This window comes from Peromyscus eremicus, chromosome 8a (genome assembly GCF_949786415.1).
Source record: "Peromyscus eremicus chromosome 8a, PerEre_H2_v1, whole genome shotgun sequence".
Taxonomy (NCBI): domain Eukaryota; kingdom Metazoa; phylum Chordata; class Mammalia; order Rodentia; family Cricetidae; genus Peromyscus; species Peromyscus eremicus.
The window spans coordinates 10,286,210-10,298,952 of NC_081423.1; the positions used below are offsets into that span (position 1 = coordinate 10,286,210).

The following is a 12,743-nucleotide window of genomic DNA, read 5'->3' on the forward strand; positions in this document are numbered from 1 at the left end:
TCCTGCGGGGTGCTTCCATCCAGGCCACCACGACAAGGGCTGAACTCAAGCTACCAGGCAGACTGGTTGTCCTCAGTGCTCAGAGGCTCCACACACCTCGAAGAAAGATGTGGCCATGCCACCCAGAAGCAAACACAAGTACCAGAGGAATGGCTTTATTGTCTTCCTGCTTCCTCAGTTCCACAGAGTTGAGCCAAAGCCCTCCTGGGGAACCAAGCCATGTGGGGCACAGCCACTCTGCAACCAACCCACAGTTCACACACCAAGAAAGAAAAATCTAACAGAGAAATCCAACAACAACCCAAATGAACAACAGCCTATGGCAAGCTGGATCAGGTTCTGGGCTAAGGGAAAGAGTGATCTACCAAGGGTCACCTCCATTGAATGAAACCTCTGACCAGTCCAGGAGCCATGTACCAACCAAGTGGTTGTTACCTTGGAAAAGTGGTCTCTAGCTGGGCCTCCACCCGTCACGAACAGACTCACACAGGACAGTCTGAGCCTTAGGATGGTTGAGAACATCCTCAGCTTAAAAAGCCAGGCCCAGGCCACCCCACTGAACAACCTGAGAGGGTAGCTAGGTCCCAGGGACTGCTTGGGACAGTAAAGATGAACAGCTGCCTGCTTGTCCCTTGCAGCCAGAAGGGGTACAAAACCAAACACAATAGAAGGCACGCTTCTCGGGAATTCCTGGGCCTGTGGGCAGAGACAGCCAAGGGAGGGCAAGAACCGCCACAGGAACCTCCTCAGGATGAGGCCGGGAGCAGCTTTTCTAGGGCCTTCTTCTGTTTCTCTGTGGCTGAGGCCAAGGCCTCAGCCAGCTTTTCCGAAGGCATCATGTTGAGTACCTTAAGGGCAAACAGGAGCTGGTACTTGGCAGTGCTGACGAAGGCATTGCTCAGGAAGTTAGGAAAGCCTCCTACTCGATCCTTCTGGGTGTACAGCGGGACACGTACAAGGCCCAGCACCTGTGGGACAGAGGGCATGGGGTGGGGCTGGGCTCTCCTTAGAAAGGTAGGACCCTGGCAGAAAAGCCTATCAACCACCAGTTTGCCAAAGAGATGGGGAGACCCAGGCAGGGTCTGGCCAGGCAAGGCTAGTAGCAGTAAAGCCTATGCACTCCCTACCCTGTCTGTCAGCACCCACGATCCCTGGTCCCACTCCAAACCCCTTAGGCCAGAGAATCCACAACCCTAAACCCTACAACCTAGCCTTTTTGGTCCGTCCTCAATTTCCCAAGCAGGCCCTGACCATCCCTTCTTCCCAGTGATCCCATGCCCCACTCCCAGGATTGACAATGGCAGGCAGCAAGGCAAATGTAAACAACCCCGGACCCAGATCCCAAGTCTCTCTTCCTACCCAGCGTGGCCAGGGTGGGGACCCTGAGGGGCACTTGTTACCCATCGGTGCCTTCTGTGGTGCCAGAGCCAAACCTCAGGAGTGGGAATGGGGGCGGGCCCCAGGCGGTGGTCCCACCTCCAGGCCGTGGTCCCGTGAGTGCACAGCGCTGATCTCCACAGCATGCAGCTGCTCCAGCGTCAGCTGCCGTGCATACAGATGTGCCACCACGCGTTGTGGACCCTCAGTCAGGTGTGAGCTCAGGTAGTCAGCTTCGGTAAGGCGCAGGCCGCCCAGGCCCAGGCCCAGCACCCGGTTCAAGCCATCCTCCAGCGACCAGAAGCGCCGGTCCACAAACCCCCCAGGGAAGCCCAGCAGCCCGTCGAAGCGCATCTGCATCTGCAAAGTAAGCCGGATCAGGACGCGGGTCCACAGGGCGCCCCAAGTCTGTGACCCGCTCGCCCACCCAGTTCCTCACCAGCACTGAGAATCGCATGGGAATACGACCGAAGAGCTGCCCGGGGTTAGCGGCATACAACATGGCGTGGCACGAGTGGCTCCAGCCGGGCCCCAAGCGCATTGCTTCCTCCCGGCTGATCTGCTTCAGCTCCGGAACCGTCGTGGTCGACATCTTGATACGCTCCAGGCCCACCGCCCAAATGAGCATGCGCGACTCCGCCCACGACACACAGGCCCAATCCACGTGCATCCACGTGCATGGGCCCGCCTCCACCAATCCTGAAAGCCTGGGGCTGAACCCAGAGAAGACTGGAGCCCCTGGCGAGAGGGTGGAGTTCGCCACCCTCCAAGCTGCAGACCTCACCCTCAGACCAGAAAACTACAATTCCCAAGATGCACCGCGTGGAAGCCAGGTCACCAGAGGGAGGTACACTGAGCATTAACAAGTGCCAGTCTCCAAAGCCTGGACATCCCTGAGAGAACAGCTGCAAGTTTCAATATCCACCTCATCTCTGAGAGTGCAGATTTTCCCTGAGCCTCCACCCCGAGCTTGTGGCGCCCTGTGACACCACGCCTTGAAGCGTCTAAGTGACTCCCTTTGCCCTCCTCTGGCACATGGCTAGTGCTCAGCAGACATCAGAAGAGCTGGGGTGGATGTTAAGAACTGGGACAACCGGCCCACCTGGAGGCTGAAATCCACCAATTGCTCAGGAGAGGTGAGCTAAATTTCAAGTCCGGCTTCACTCCAGACAGAGCAAACAACAAAACAAATAGCAATAAACCTTGGCCTGTGTTTGGAGGGGAGTACTTGCTGCCCCTCTCGCACAAGCAGATGAAGGCGACACCAAAATCTGTCAGGAGCTACCAGAAGCCAGTGTCCTGCCATTACATCAAGGAACAACTGCCTGCCCACGGTGCTGTGCCAGAACAAAGGCACACGCAGAATATTGCTGCATGATTTTATTACTATAAATATACAGTAAAAACAAACAAAAAACTAGCCAATCAGAGTACATCAAATGATAGCACATGTGAATCTGAGACGTGAGAGTCTGTAGTCTGTATCCCATATTTCAAAGTACTGGCACCAGTACCACGGCCAGAGGCCAGGGTTTTGGCAGGTGAGGGATGGGCATGCACATGCTGATGTGTGTGCATATGTGTGCGTTCAGCAGGAGAGGGCTGATGGATGTTCAGACAGGGCTCTGCTCACTGGCTTACCAGAGACCAGGCCAGCCCCTGCTAGAAAGGAGCAGAGGCAGAGCTCAAGCAACCCTGAGCCTAAAAGGGGGCTCCATGCATTACTACAGGTTGTCACCTGGGTGAGTGGCAGGGCAGCTCCATACCCGCCTACCAGGGTAGTTGCACTGCCTAGGTACCTCTGCCCTGGGACCACCCATGGGCCCTTTGCCTTAGAGGCTAAGTATCACTGGGACCCTGCTCCTAGGTGGGCTATGACAGGGGTCTTAGACAATAAACCAATGAGAAACGCAAAAGGACGTGTAACTGCCAACGGGTTTGCTATGGGAGCTGCTCAGGCTCTGCCCTGGCAGGTGGTGGGCAGCGGCACTGGCACCCTGCAAGCGTGAACATCTCCATCTTGGAGGCGTGTGAGAAGTGAGTGAAAGAGGAGCTGTGAGGGGTACTGGGTACCAACCACTGCAGATGGCTGTGCTGTTAACACAATCTCACCACCCAGGCCTTGCCCACAGCTGCCCCAGCTGCCAGAGGTCACTAGTAGGGAACAGAGCAGAGCAAGAGGGGGCCTGGAGGCTCCAGGGGGGGTCACCCATGGACAGGACATACATAAGGTGAAAGCAGCAGCGACGGCCTGGCTGCCTTGGAGGACACACACGGGACAGGTAGACAGGCACCGTTTCCTTCATCAACCGTAACCTGGGTTGCCCACCTTCCAGAACTTCACTCCATGGGTAGATTCTCCTCTGCTGGTTTGTTAAGTGCTTAGAGCATCAACCTTGGCAGTTGGGGAGCCCCTCTAGGGCCTACGGCCCATGGAGAAAGCTGCTGTCCTTCATCTTGTACCATTTACAAATATATCGACCATAGAAAAGGAGGGTGTGGGGGGAGCGGCCCACTGTGCAGTTTGATCAAGGTTCACTATAGCCCCTCAAAGCCCAGTGGCCACATCAGGCTTGCAGGCAGGAGAGGCCAGGGTCTCACTGGGCTCCAGGGAAGCTCCTGGCAATTTTGGGGATACTGAGGGTTCTGTGCTGCCGGCTGAGCCAGGCTCTCAGAGTGGGGTCAGCTCAGTAGCTCCAGGCTCAGAACTAGAGCCACTCAGCAGAGGCCAGGGGGAGCTGGTGGTGCCAAGGCTGTGTGGCGTCTCCATGGAGATGGACCATCCTGTAGGGGGGAGCAGAGGAAGGAGGGGTCATGATGGGCTGTTGGTCACATATGTGTTCCCAACAACCCAGAGCCTCACGAGGGCAGGACCACCTAACACCCTCTACCTTGTAACCCTGGTACATGCCACCTGGCAGGAATAGTAGATGTGACATCATAGAAGGCTAGGGACCCTTCAGTCCTAGGCAGTAAGTTACATCTGTCACCTATACTGGGACAGATCACCCTTCAGCACTGGACAGTAGACCCCTGGGTCTCCTGCCCTGGACTACCGTTCCTGGACCTCAGCAGCACAGTCCGGCCAAGGGCTTTGCAAGTGGGTTAGCTGGAGTTCAGCCAACTCTAGCACAGGGAAAGTGAGCAGATGGGAACGAAGCAGGTGGTACTTGGGTCGCCTGAGCAGGCAGCTCCACCAGAGCAGAAGAGGCCCCAGAGCCCGCCTGTCTTCCAGAGGCCCCCTCTGCTTAGTCCCAGATGTCAGCTCTGTGGTGCTGTGTGGTGTCATCCCAGCAGCATCGGTGACACAGACAAACCAGTCCTACCCTCTTTTTTTGAGAGCTGTGGCTTCACGAGAGCCAACTTTATGGTGACCTAAGTTTTAACTGGAGTCCAACCTAAATCCCAACACAGCTCGCCCTTCCTCCTACAGAAGCTATAACTAACAGCCTATTTGTTTCAGGAGCACAGCTCCAGGGGGTCAAGCAAGTCCTGGGAAACCACAAACCCCAACAAAACCAAAGAAAGCACACCAGGCCTGGCTCCCTGGCTGATGGGAGAGAGCTGCAGCCTAGACCCCAACTGGGCACTTCCCAGACAGGCTGTGTGAACCTGACGTGCCATCCTTCTGGGGCACCCTGACACGAAAGGCGGCTGTCAGCCCCTCTTTAAGAAAGAGTCCTGCCTATAGTATAGGCCTAGTCTTCAGGGGTGCTTCTCCAACCAGCAATCTGGGACACCTATGGCTAAGCAGCTACTATCCAACAGGGGGGCCCCAATCCCATTGGTCCCTAGGACTGTGTGTGTGTGTGGTGCTGCAGAAGGTTCCAGAGACAAAATGGACAGGTTCTCAGTGACAATGATGGTCTCGAGACAGGAAAGCTCAGCTGTGCATGAGAGAGTCGTATGTCAGATAAGGGAATAAAGGCCACAGTAACAAGGGAAACATGAAGAATGCTCCCTGGACAGGAATCGGGAGAGTTGGTGACAGGGCTCCTTTGTATAGCCCTGGCTGTCCTGGAACTCTCTCTGTAGACAAGGCTGGCCTGGAACTCAAGAGATCTGTCTGCCTTTGCCTCCCAAGTGCTGGGATCAAAGGCATGTGCCACCACACCTGGCTTTTTTTTAAATGCTTATTTTTATTTTATGTATGAGTGTTTCCCTGCACATATCTCTGTACAGAAGTTGCATGCCTGGTGCCCACAGAGGTCAGATGAGTGTGTCCAATCCCTTGGAACTGGAGTTATAGATGGTTGTGAGCTGCCATATGGGTCCTGGGAATTGAACCGGAGTATTCTGGGAGAGCAGCCAGTGCTCTTTAGCCCCACAGGATACAACAGACCCAGGAGGACATACATGTTCCACAGACAGGAGTGTTGATGGAATAGGTGACCTAGAGTCTCCCATGGCTTATGCAAATTTCAGCAACTGCTTAAAGGCACAACCACAGCTGAGGCAGGAGGAACGTATATTAAAAGCCTATTTGGGCTACAGAATAAGTTCAAGGCCAGCCTAGAGAACTTAGTAAGACCCTATCTCCAGGGATAGAGACCTGTAAAAAAGGAAAGAGGGCTAGGGATGTAGCCCAACAGTAGAGTGCCTCCTACCTAAGTTCAATCCCCAGTACTGATTTTTTTTTTTAAAAAACCACAATGAGATTACTGTATGTAGGCCCCAGGATGCTGTTCCACATGTTCCTAGGCTCCCTGATCCTCCAACTCCTTCCTCCTACCAGGGAATGCAACTCCAGAAGTCTGGGTTGAGTCACTGTTGGAAGGGTCCTACATTATTACTTTGGAAGAGCCTGGATGGGCACCTCTCCAGACGGGAGGTCCTCCGGCTCCAAAGCCAGGACCCCAGGAGGCCACCTTTCAGACACGAAGGTGCAGTAGCCATCAGTGGGCTCTGGACTCTGACTCCAGAAAGAACCCTCAGGAGATTGGGCTCTTCTCTGTAGATATACCCAGCCAAGCCACCAGAAGTGTGGAGGAGAGGTCACGTACCAGCTTACTCCTCTATACCAACAGAGCAGGACTCAGGACCCAGGGCTGTGCAGAGAGGAGGGAGAGACAGATGGAGCTCAGTTAGCAGAAAGACATGGACTTTAGGGTCAAGGGTGGGAACTCTCTAGAAACAGACTGCCCACACATCGGCTGCTGCAACCAAGTAGTAAGTACAATCAGGACAGATCCTGGAAAACTTTCTAACCGAGACAGACTTGTGTATGTGTGAAGGCAACAGACATAGGTCTTCTTGTGGCTATGGAAGCTAGGCCTCTGGACCAGGGACCTAGTAGAGGCATCTACTTTTTCACTGTTTTATGGACTTCCCCTAGCCTTGTTTTTTCCATCTCCAGGGGACATGGATTCAGTGAATTCAGCTGCATCCAGGGGGTAGTCACTGGTGCCACTGTCAGAAAGTAAAGACACCAGCTGCATGTATGCGCCTCACAAAGATGAAAGATATGCAGCCTTCGCTGACAAGAGCCAGCAGAAAAGACAGTAGGTGCTGTCATGTAAGGAGAAACATGCAGGTGTGAACAAGGACCACACAAGCCCCTCCCCTCCCCTCCCCTCCACCCTCCAAGGCTGACACATATATATCAATGGTAGCTCCAACAGGAAGTGCAGAGGTAGCATCCTGGCCTGCTGTCACGGAGCAAGTTGTATAATGGGTGGTTCTCAGAGGGCGGCTAGGATCCAGGAGCAGTCCCTGCACAAAGCTGGCCAAAGGCAGCTCTTCTCCAGCTGAGCATGCAAATCTAGCTTCTCCAGGTGACTGCCTCCTACCCCCTCAGTGGACGTCAACGAGGACGGGGACCCTTGCCTACAGCTGTCTCTGGCCAGTCCTGATGGACTGAGGCCACAGAGGGGATTAAGTATTCTGTGCTGGACAGCAAAGGTGCCTTCAGGTGACCTGCAGGAGCAAAGCTCATAGTGGTGACTCAAGAGACCCGGGGACCTAACCCAACTCCCTGCTTAGCCAAGTTTACGATAAAGATGGGTACTTGAGGTGCTTCCAAGAACTCACTGGAATTGTACCCTTTAGGACACGCTGGTTCCAAACATGCTTCACCTATGGGTTTGTTTTGGTTAGGTCATGGTGATCCAGCAAGACGATCCATAGCTACTCTCCTACTACCTGATGACTCCTGTGTTCCCAGTCAGCCTCTATGGGTCACTTCACATCCAGAAGAAAAGGGCAGATGGGAGGCCCTTTTCACCAAAGGATGTCACAATCACCCAATACCAAGCAGCCCTGGAAAAGTGAGCAACACTGACCTCAGGGCCAAGCAGGGAGCAAAGGCTTTTCCCTGACATGTGGGAGTAGCCCATCTCCTTAAGTAGCTGCTTCTAAGAACCAGTCTTAGAAGGTATAATGGCTGTTTATCAGAATTCCCAGTTTTAAGTTTGAGAGACCCACTTCTACCCCAGATTTGGAGTCCCAAGTGTGAACCCCAAGTGTGAAGCTGAGGACCTCATCCCAACAGAGCAGACAGAGGACAAACCTTTAGAAAAGAACAGCAAGGCCCACTGCCTGTGGCCCAACCGGTATACCCCCACACCCAGCCAGCTCTCTGGCCTGACCGGCAATGTGCTGCTGTATACCTGGGCAGTGGCCTGGGTCAGCCCCAGGGGTATAATAGGTCTCTCTGGCATGGGCCACAGATGGAGACTGCAGTCTCAGCAGAGTGAGACTGGCCTCCTTGGGCCTCAGCAGGCAGTACCAGAGAAAGGACTTTGTCCTCCTGCAAACAGCTTGTCCTGCCCTCCTCAAGCCAAGTGCAGCTAGGGAGAAAAGAACCCTGCAGACTAAGCCTGGTCTGAGTCCTGCTGTGGGCCTTAGCAGAGTTCAGCTCAGAGTCAGAGATGACCTGGACTCTGAAGAGGTACAGTAGGTCTCAAAGACTCCCCTTCCCTTCCCCTACCCTCAGAGACAGAGGTAGGCTCTGCCCAAATGTCTATACAGGACTTGGTTACCTGGTAGGTAGATGTCAGCAGGAGGTGCTGGCTGGCTGCAACCATGGTGCTGGGGACTGCCATCCTGCAGGACATCATCAATAGAGGGCACTCGACTCCCTGTAGCAGGTGGAGGAAAGAGATCAGGACACACAGGTAGGGACAGGTCCTTGTGGTCCACTCTGACCAAATAAATTCCAGGGACCATAATGGTGAGCAAATGCAAGAGGTGGGAGATTTTGTTTCTTTCATTTCAAAACCAATCTGTCTGGTGCCAGGTGGTAGCTGTCTTTTGCTTTTCCTTGAAACTAAGTAGTCAGAGACTGACCCCATTAGCTGAGTGGTAGTGGGCTGCAGGGCAGACTTCTGGAGCAGCCCTGAGAACCAAGTCCTCAACAGCTTGAGCCTTTATTCCTGATTCATTCCTGTAGGTGACTTTTCTGCCTAAGTAAAGAGCTCTCAGAGTGTGGGAGGAGCCTAGGCCCCAGGTGGGAAGCTGAGGTCCTCCCTACCTGAGACAGAAGGTAGAAACACAAGGCTAGGCTAGAGGGGCTGAAGACACAGGACACTGCTCCAAGAGGATGCCACCTCACTCACACCCAGGGCCCAGGGCCCTGCAAGTGGGTCTCACATGGGGAGACCTCTCAGCAGGATGTAGAGCACAACAGAGCAGCTGCAATCACACGGGTTGGGGAGTGCGTCACCGCTCTATGGGCCACACTGCCAGTCAGAGCCATGTCCTCGTCAAGTGGTCTTGGGCATCCCCTAGATGCCAGCCCTGAACCTTGCTTTACTTTTCTGTCCAGCAGTGACATGGTAAGGACTAAGCAGAGGCAGACTTACGGGGCTCCTTAACCAACATGGCCAGCAAGCGGAGTAGGGGACCCAAGCCTCCTAGACTACCCATTAAGCCCTCTACTACATGGAGGTGAGGTGACACCAGCTGTCCTCAATCCATCAGGAATGAGACAGTCAGGCAACTCCAAAACACACCAGGACAAAGAACTCCCACACCTGGGCAGCCCTTCGGGACACACGAGGTGCTGGCCAGTGACACAATGCCCTTACCGTCCCTGTACACTGACCATCCAGGTTCCTGAAGGCAAGAGCTGGGGGTCTGTCCCTAGCCAGAATCCAGAGCTTACCAAGGGCTTGGGGACAGACCTGAGAGAAGGACTCACCTTGCTTTAGAGACGGCTCATCCACCTCCTCTGTTCCGAAACTCTAGGAGACAAAGAGGAAAGACCTCTGGTGCAGACATCCTCAGGCCAAAGGGGCCAAATTTCTGAGACTAGGCTGAGGGCAGTGGGCAGCAGCTGCCACCAAGGATACAAGCATGTTACTAGAAGCTAGGCTTCACATATGATCTTGCTTATAGGCCCTCAAAGTGACTTCAGGACAGGGCACCCAGTCCACAGTCAAGGACACTGATTTGTCTGGCTGTGATATCACAGTGTGGCAGTGCCTAGAGGGCCAGTGGGGGCTCAGGATCAGTAAGGGAGCCCAGAAAAGGCAAGCCAGGGCCTCATGAGAAGCAAGCCTCACCTCAGGGGAGCTGCTCTCCCGCAGCGCGAGCTCCACACCACTTGGTGGGAGAGGAGCATCAGAGTCCTCCGAAAGCTTCTCCTCATCCTCCTCATGGATGGGGGATGATGGAGACCGTAGGGTGCTGGAAAGAGGAGAGAAGCAGGGTTGTAAGGTGGCTAGAAGAGGAATGCAATCCTACCAAAAGCCACACGGGACCAGCAGCCTTTGCATACATACCTGGAGACATGGGAAAGAGGCCTTTGGGGGAGAGGTGGCCCTCTGCAAAGATTCAAAAGCAGACCTGCCCAATAGAGGCTCCCCAGGGAGAGGTGTACTTCAGCACAGGCCTGAACAACCAGAAAGGTGGACCTGCCCAACAACCTCCCACCCTCAAAGGTGACACCTGACACCAGAAGAGACGTACTGAGCCCCAGGCGAACAGCAGAAGGGACTGTGTACCTCTGGAGCTGCTCTGCCACGGACAAGCATAGGGGCCAGGGTAGCGTGCAGGACACATACCTTTCTTTTACTTTTCTCCTTAAGGGAGTCAATACAGTAAGACCGGCCAGCGACTCCATGCTAGTCTCCAAGGGAGCAAGACTGACTCTTGGCCAGGCTGAGGAATATGACACTAGAGAGGACTCTTGTGATACTGAGGATGAAGCTGAAGCTCAGCTCTGAAGTAGAGCACTGGCCTGGCATGTACATGGCCCTTGGATAAACTCCAGAAACACAGATACACAAAACCCACCTCTGACAGAAGATTATTATCTAGGGCACATAGAAGCTCAAAAAGTTGTACTCTAAACATCAAATCATCCAATCATTAAATAAATTCAAGGTAGTTTGCAAATATAGCTCATAGCTCATAGGGGTGGCACATGCCTACAATCCCAGCACTTAGCAAGTAGAGGCAGGATAATCAAGGCTTCTAGGTGAGCCAACCTAAGGTGCATGAGAGCATCTCAGAAGAATCAAAAAGAATAAAATTGCCAGGCATAGTGGCTCATGCCTTTAATCCCAGCACTCTGGAGGTAGAGGCTGGCAGATCTCTGGGTTCAAGTCCAGTCTGGTCTACCCAGCTAGTTCCAGGACAGCCAGGGCTACAGAGAGAAACCCTGTCTCGAAAAACCTAAATAAGTGTGTGTGTGTGTGTGTGTGTGTGTGTGTGTGTGTGTGTGTGTGTGATTTGCATTGATGGAACTAGAGGTTACATTAAAGAAAATGAGCCAGATTCAGATTCTCTCATACGCAGAACTGAGATTTTAAAATAAGTATATTACCAAGTAGAACAGAAGGGGACTGTGTGGGGAACAAGTGGTCAAAAAGGGGCAATGACAATATAGGGTAACAAGATGTACACACAATGAGACTATTTAGGCAGAGGAAAGGAGCCAGTATAGGGTGTGTGGGAGGTGTAGGAGCACAGTAATGATACAGATGTAAGAAAATGTCATAGTGATTACCTCAATTTTGTATGCTAACTCAAACTATTAGCAGTTAAAAAAAAAAAAGGACAACCTAGCAAAAATATCCATTTAAGTTCTCATGCTATCATAAAAACAAAACAATGGTTACAACCTGTTGAAGTAGAAAGCCAATACAAATAGATACACAAGCAATGGAAAGAGCCACTGCTCAAAACCTGGAGAGGGAACACACATTTGGCTCAGTAGACATGGTGGCGGCGGCGGCAGCATGGTGTGCTGGCTAGTTTTTTGTCAACTTGATACAAACTGAAGTCATCTGAGAGCAGAGAGCATAAACTTTAAAAATGCCTCTATAGACTGGGCTGCAGGCAAGCCTGTCCAGCATTTTCTTAATGAATGATTGATGGGGGAGGGCCCCCAACCCATTGCAGGAAGTGCCACCCCTGGGCTGGTGGTCCTGGGTTCTGTAAGAAAGCAGGCTGAGCAAGCCATGAGAACCCAAGCCTGGAAGCAGCATCCTCCATGGCCTCTGCATCAGTCCCTGCCTCCAGGTTCTACCCTGTTTGAATTGACACAGTAAGAAGAGAAAGTGTGAGCCAAATAAACCCTTTCCTCCTCATCCTTCCTTTGGTCACGGTGTTTTATCACAGCAATAGTAATCCTAAGACACAAGGTATACCTGCTTCACACCTCAGTGTCCCAGTTTCTGCTGTCACTGCTGGTTCCTTGGTGAGATAGGTTTATGTGACCAGCTGCCAAAAACTCCTAGATTTAAATCAGCTCCCTGGGCAGGGACATGGCACAGGCCTGTACAATTTACTGACAGCAAGTAGCTGGTGTGGCTTTGGGGGCACTGAGAGCCTCAACCCAGCACCTTTCCTGATAATGCTATTCTGCTCAGTGTTGCTGGCTGTGATCAACTAGAGAAGAGTCTGACCTGTTGCTGGACCTTTGGAGTCCCAGTGATCAAGAAACAAAATGCATTGTGAAGTTCTGTAAGACCACAGAGAAACCTTGCAAGTCTCACGTGTACACTAAGCGCATCTTCTTACACCCTCTTTCACTCCATGTGATGACACCTCACTGAGGGAGACGGGGCACTGGCCTCACCTGTCTGGAGATTTGCTCTGTGGCTTCCCCTTCTGTAGGCCACTTTCTATGATTCGATCGAGTCCAGCGAGAGGACAGCTGGCCTGGGACAGACCATCCGAGATGCCTGAGTAGGTGATCTCCTCATAGAGGGGGGCTGATGGGATAGCCGGGGAGACAGCCCGTAGACCATTCAGTGCCTCAAGCAAGGAGATGGGCTCATAGCCAGGTGGGACACTGTCCGAACTCTGTGGAGACAAAGCCGGTGAGGAGGGCCCAGCTAGGATCCTTGCCACAGCCATAAGGCCCCAGAAATGGGACATTCTCCTCCCCAGACCTGCTTTGCTGACTGTGTCTTTCT

At 53.1% G+C, this 12,743-nt stretch overlaps 2 protein-coding genes across 10 annotated transcripts in view; both read right to left on the reverse strand.

Moving 5' to 3' along the window:
- Positions 1–139: 139 nt before the first annotated feature.
- Nudt16l1 (nudix hydrolase 16 like 1) lies at positions 140–2,621 on the reverse strand. Of its 2 annotated transcripts, none has more exons than XM_059270075.1 (3): positions 1,817–2,621; positions 1,477–1,737; positions 140–968 (listed from the first exon to the last, which is right to left on the reverse strand). In XM_059270075.1, the coding sequence occupies exons 1-3, from the start codon at positions 2,045–2,047 to the stop codon at positions 747–749; spliced, it is 714 nt and encodes a 237-aa protein (XP_059126058.1). In that variant the 5' UTR covers positions 2,048–2,621; the 3' UTR covers positions 140–746. The 2 variants fall into 2 exon arrangements, with proteins under 2 accessions (XP_059126058.1, XP_059126059.1); XM_059270076.1 differs by having other exon boundaries at positions 854–968; positions 1,401–1,737.
- Positions 2,622–2,742: 121 nt separating this feature from the next.
- Mgrn1 (mahogunin ring finger 1) overlaps positions 2,743–12,743 on the reverse strand; it is a 53,035-nt gene continuing 43,034 nt past the window's right edge. For 4 of the 8 annotated variants that reach the window (XM_059270074.1, XM_059270072.1, XM_059270073.1 and 1 more), the window contains 6 exons: positions 12,404–12,630; positions 9,882–10,005; positions 9,518–9,560; positions 8,358–8,456; positions 6,381–6,425; positions 4,048–4,161 (listed from right to left, as the gene is read on the reverse strand). In XM_059270074.1, the coding sequence (XP_059126057.1) occupies positions 6,385–6,425; positions 8,358–8,456; positions 9,518–9,560; positions 9,882–10,005; positions 12,404–12,630 (534 nt within the window). In that variant the 3' untranslated portion in view covers positions 4,048–4,161; positions 6,381–6,384. Of the gene's footprint in view, positions 4,162–6,380; positions 6,426–8,357; positions 8,457–9,517; positions 9,561–9,881; positions 10,006–12,403; positions 12,631–12,743 lie in introns of all 8 variants that reach the window. The other 4 variants (XM_059270070.1, XM_059270067.1, XM_059270068.1 and 1 more) reach the window with 1 other exon arrangement.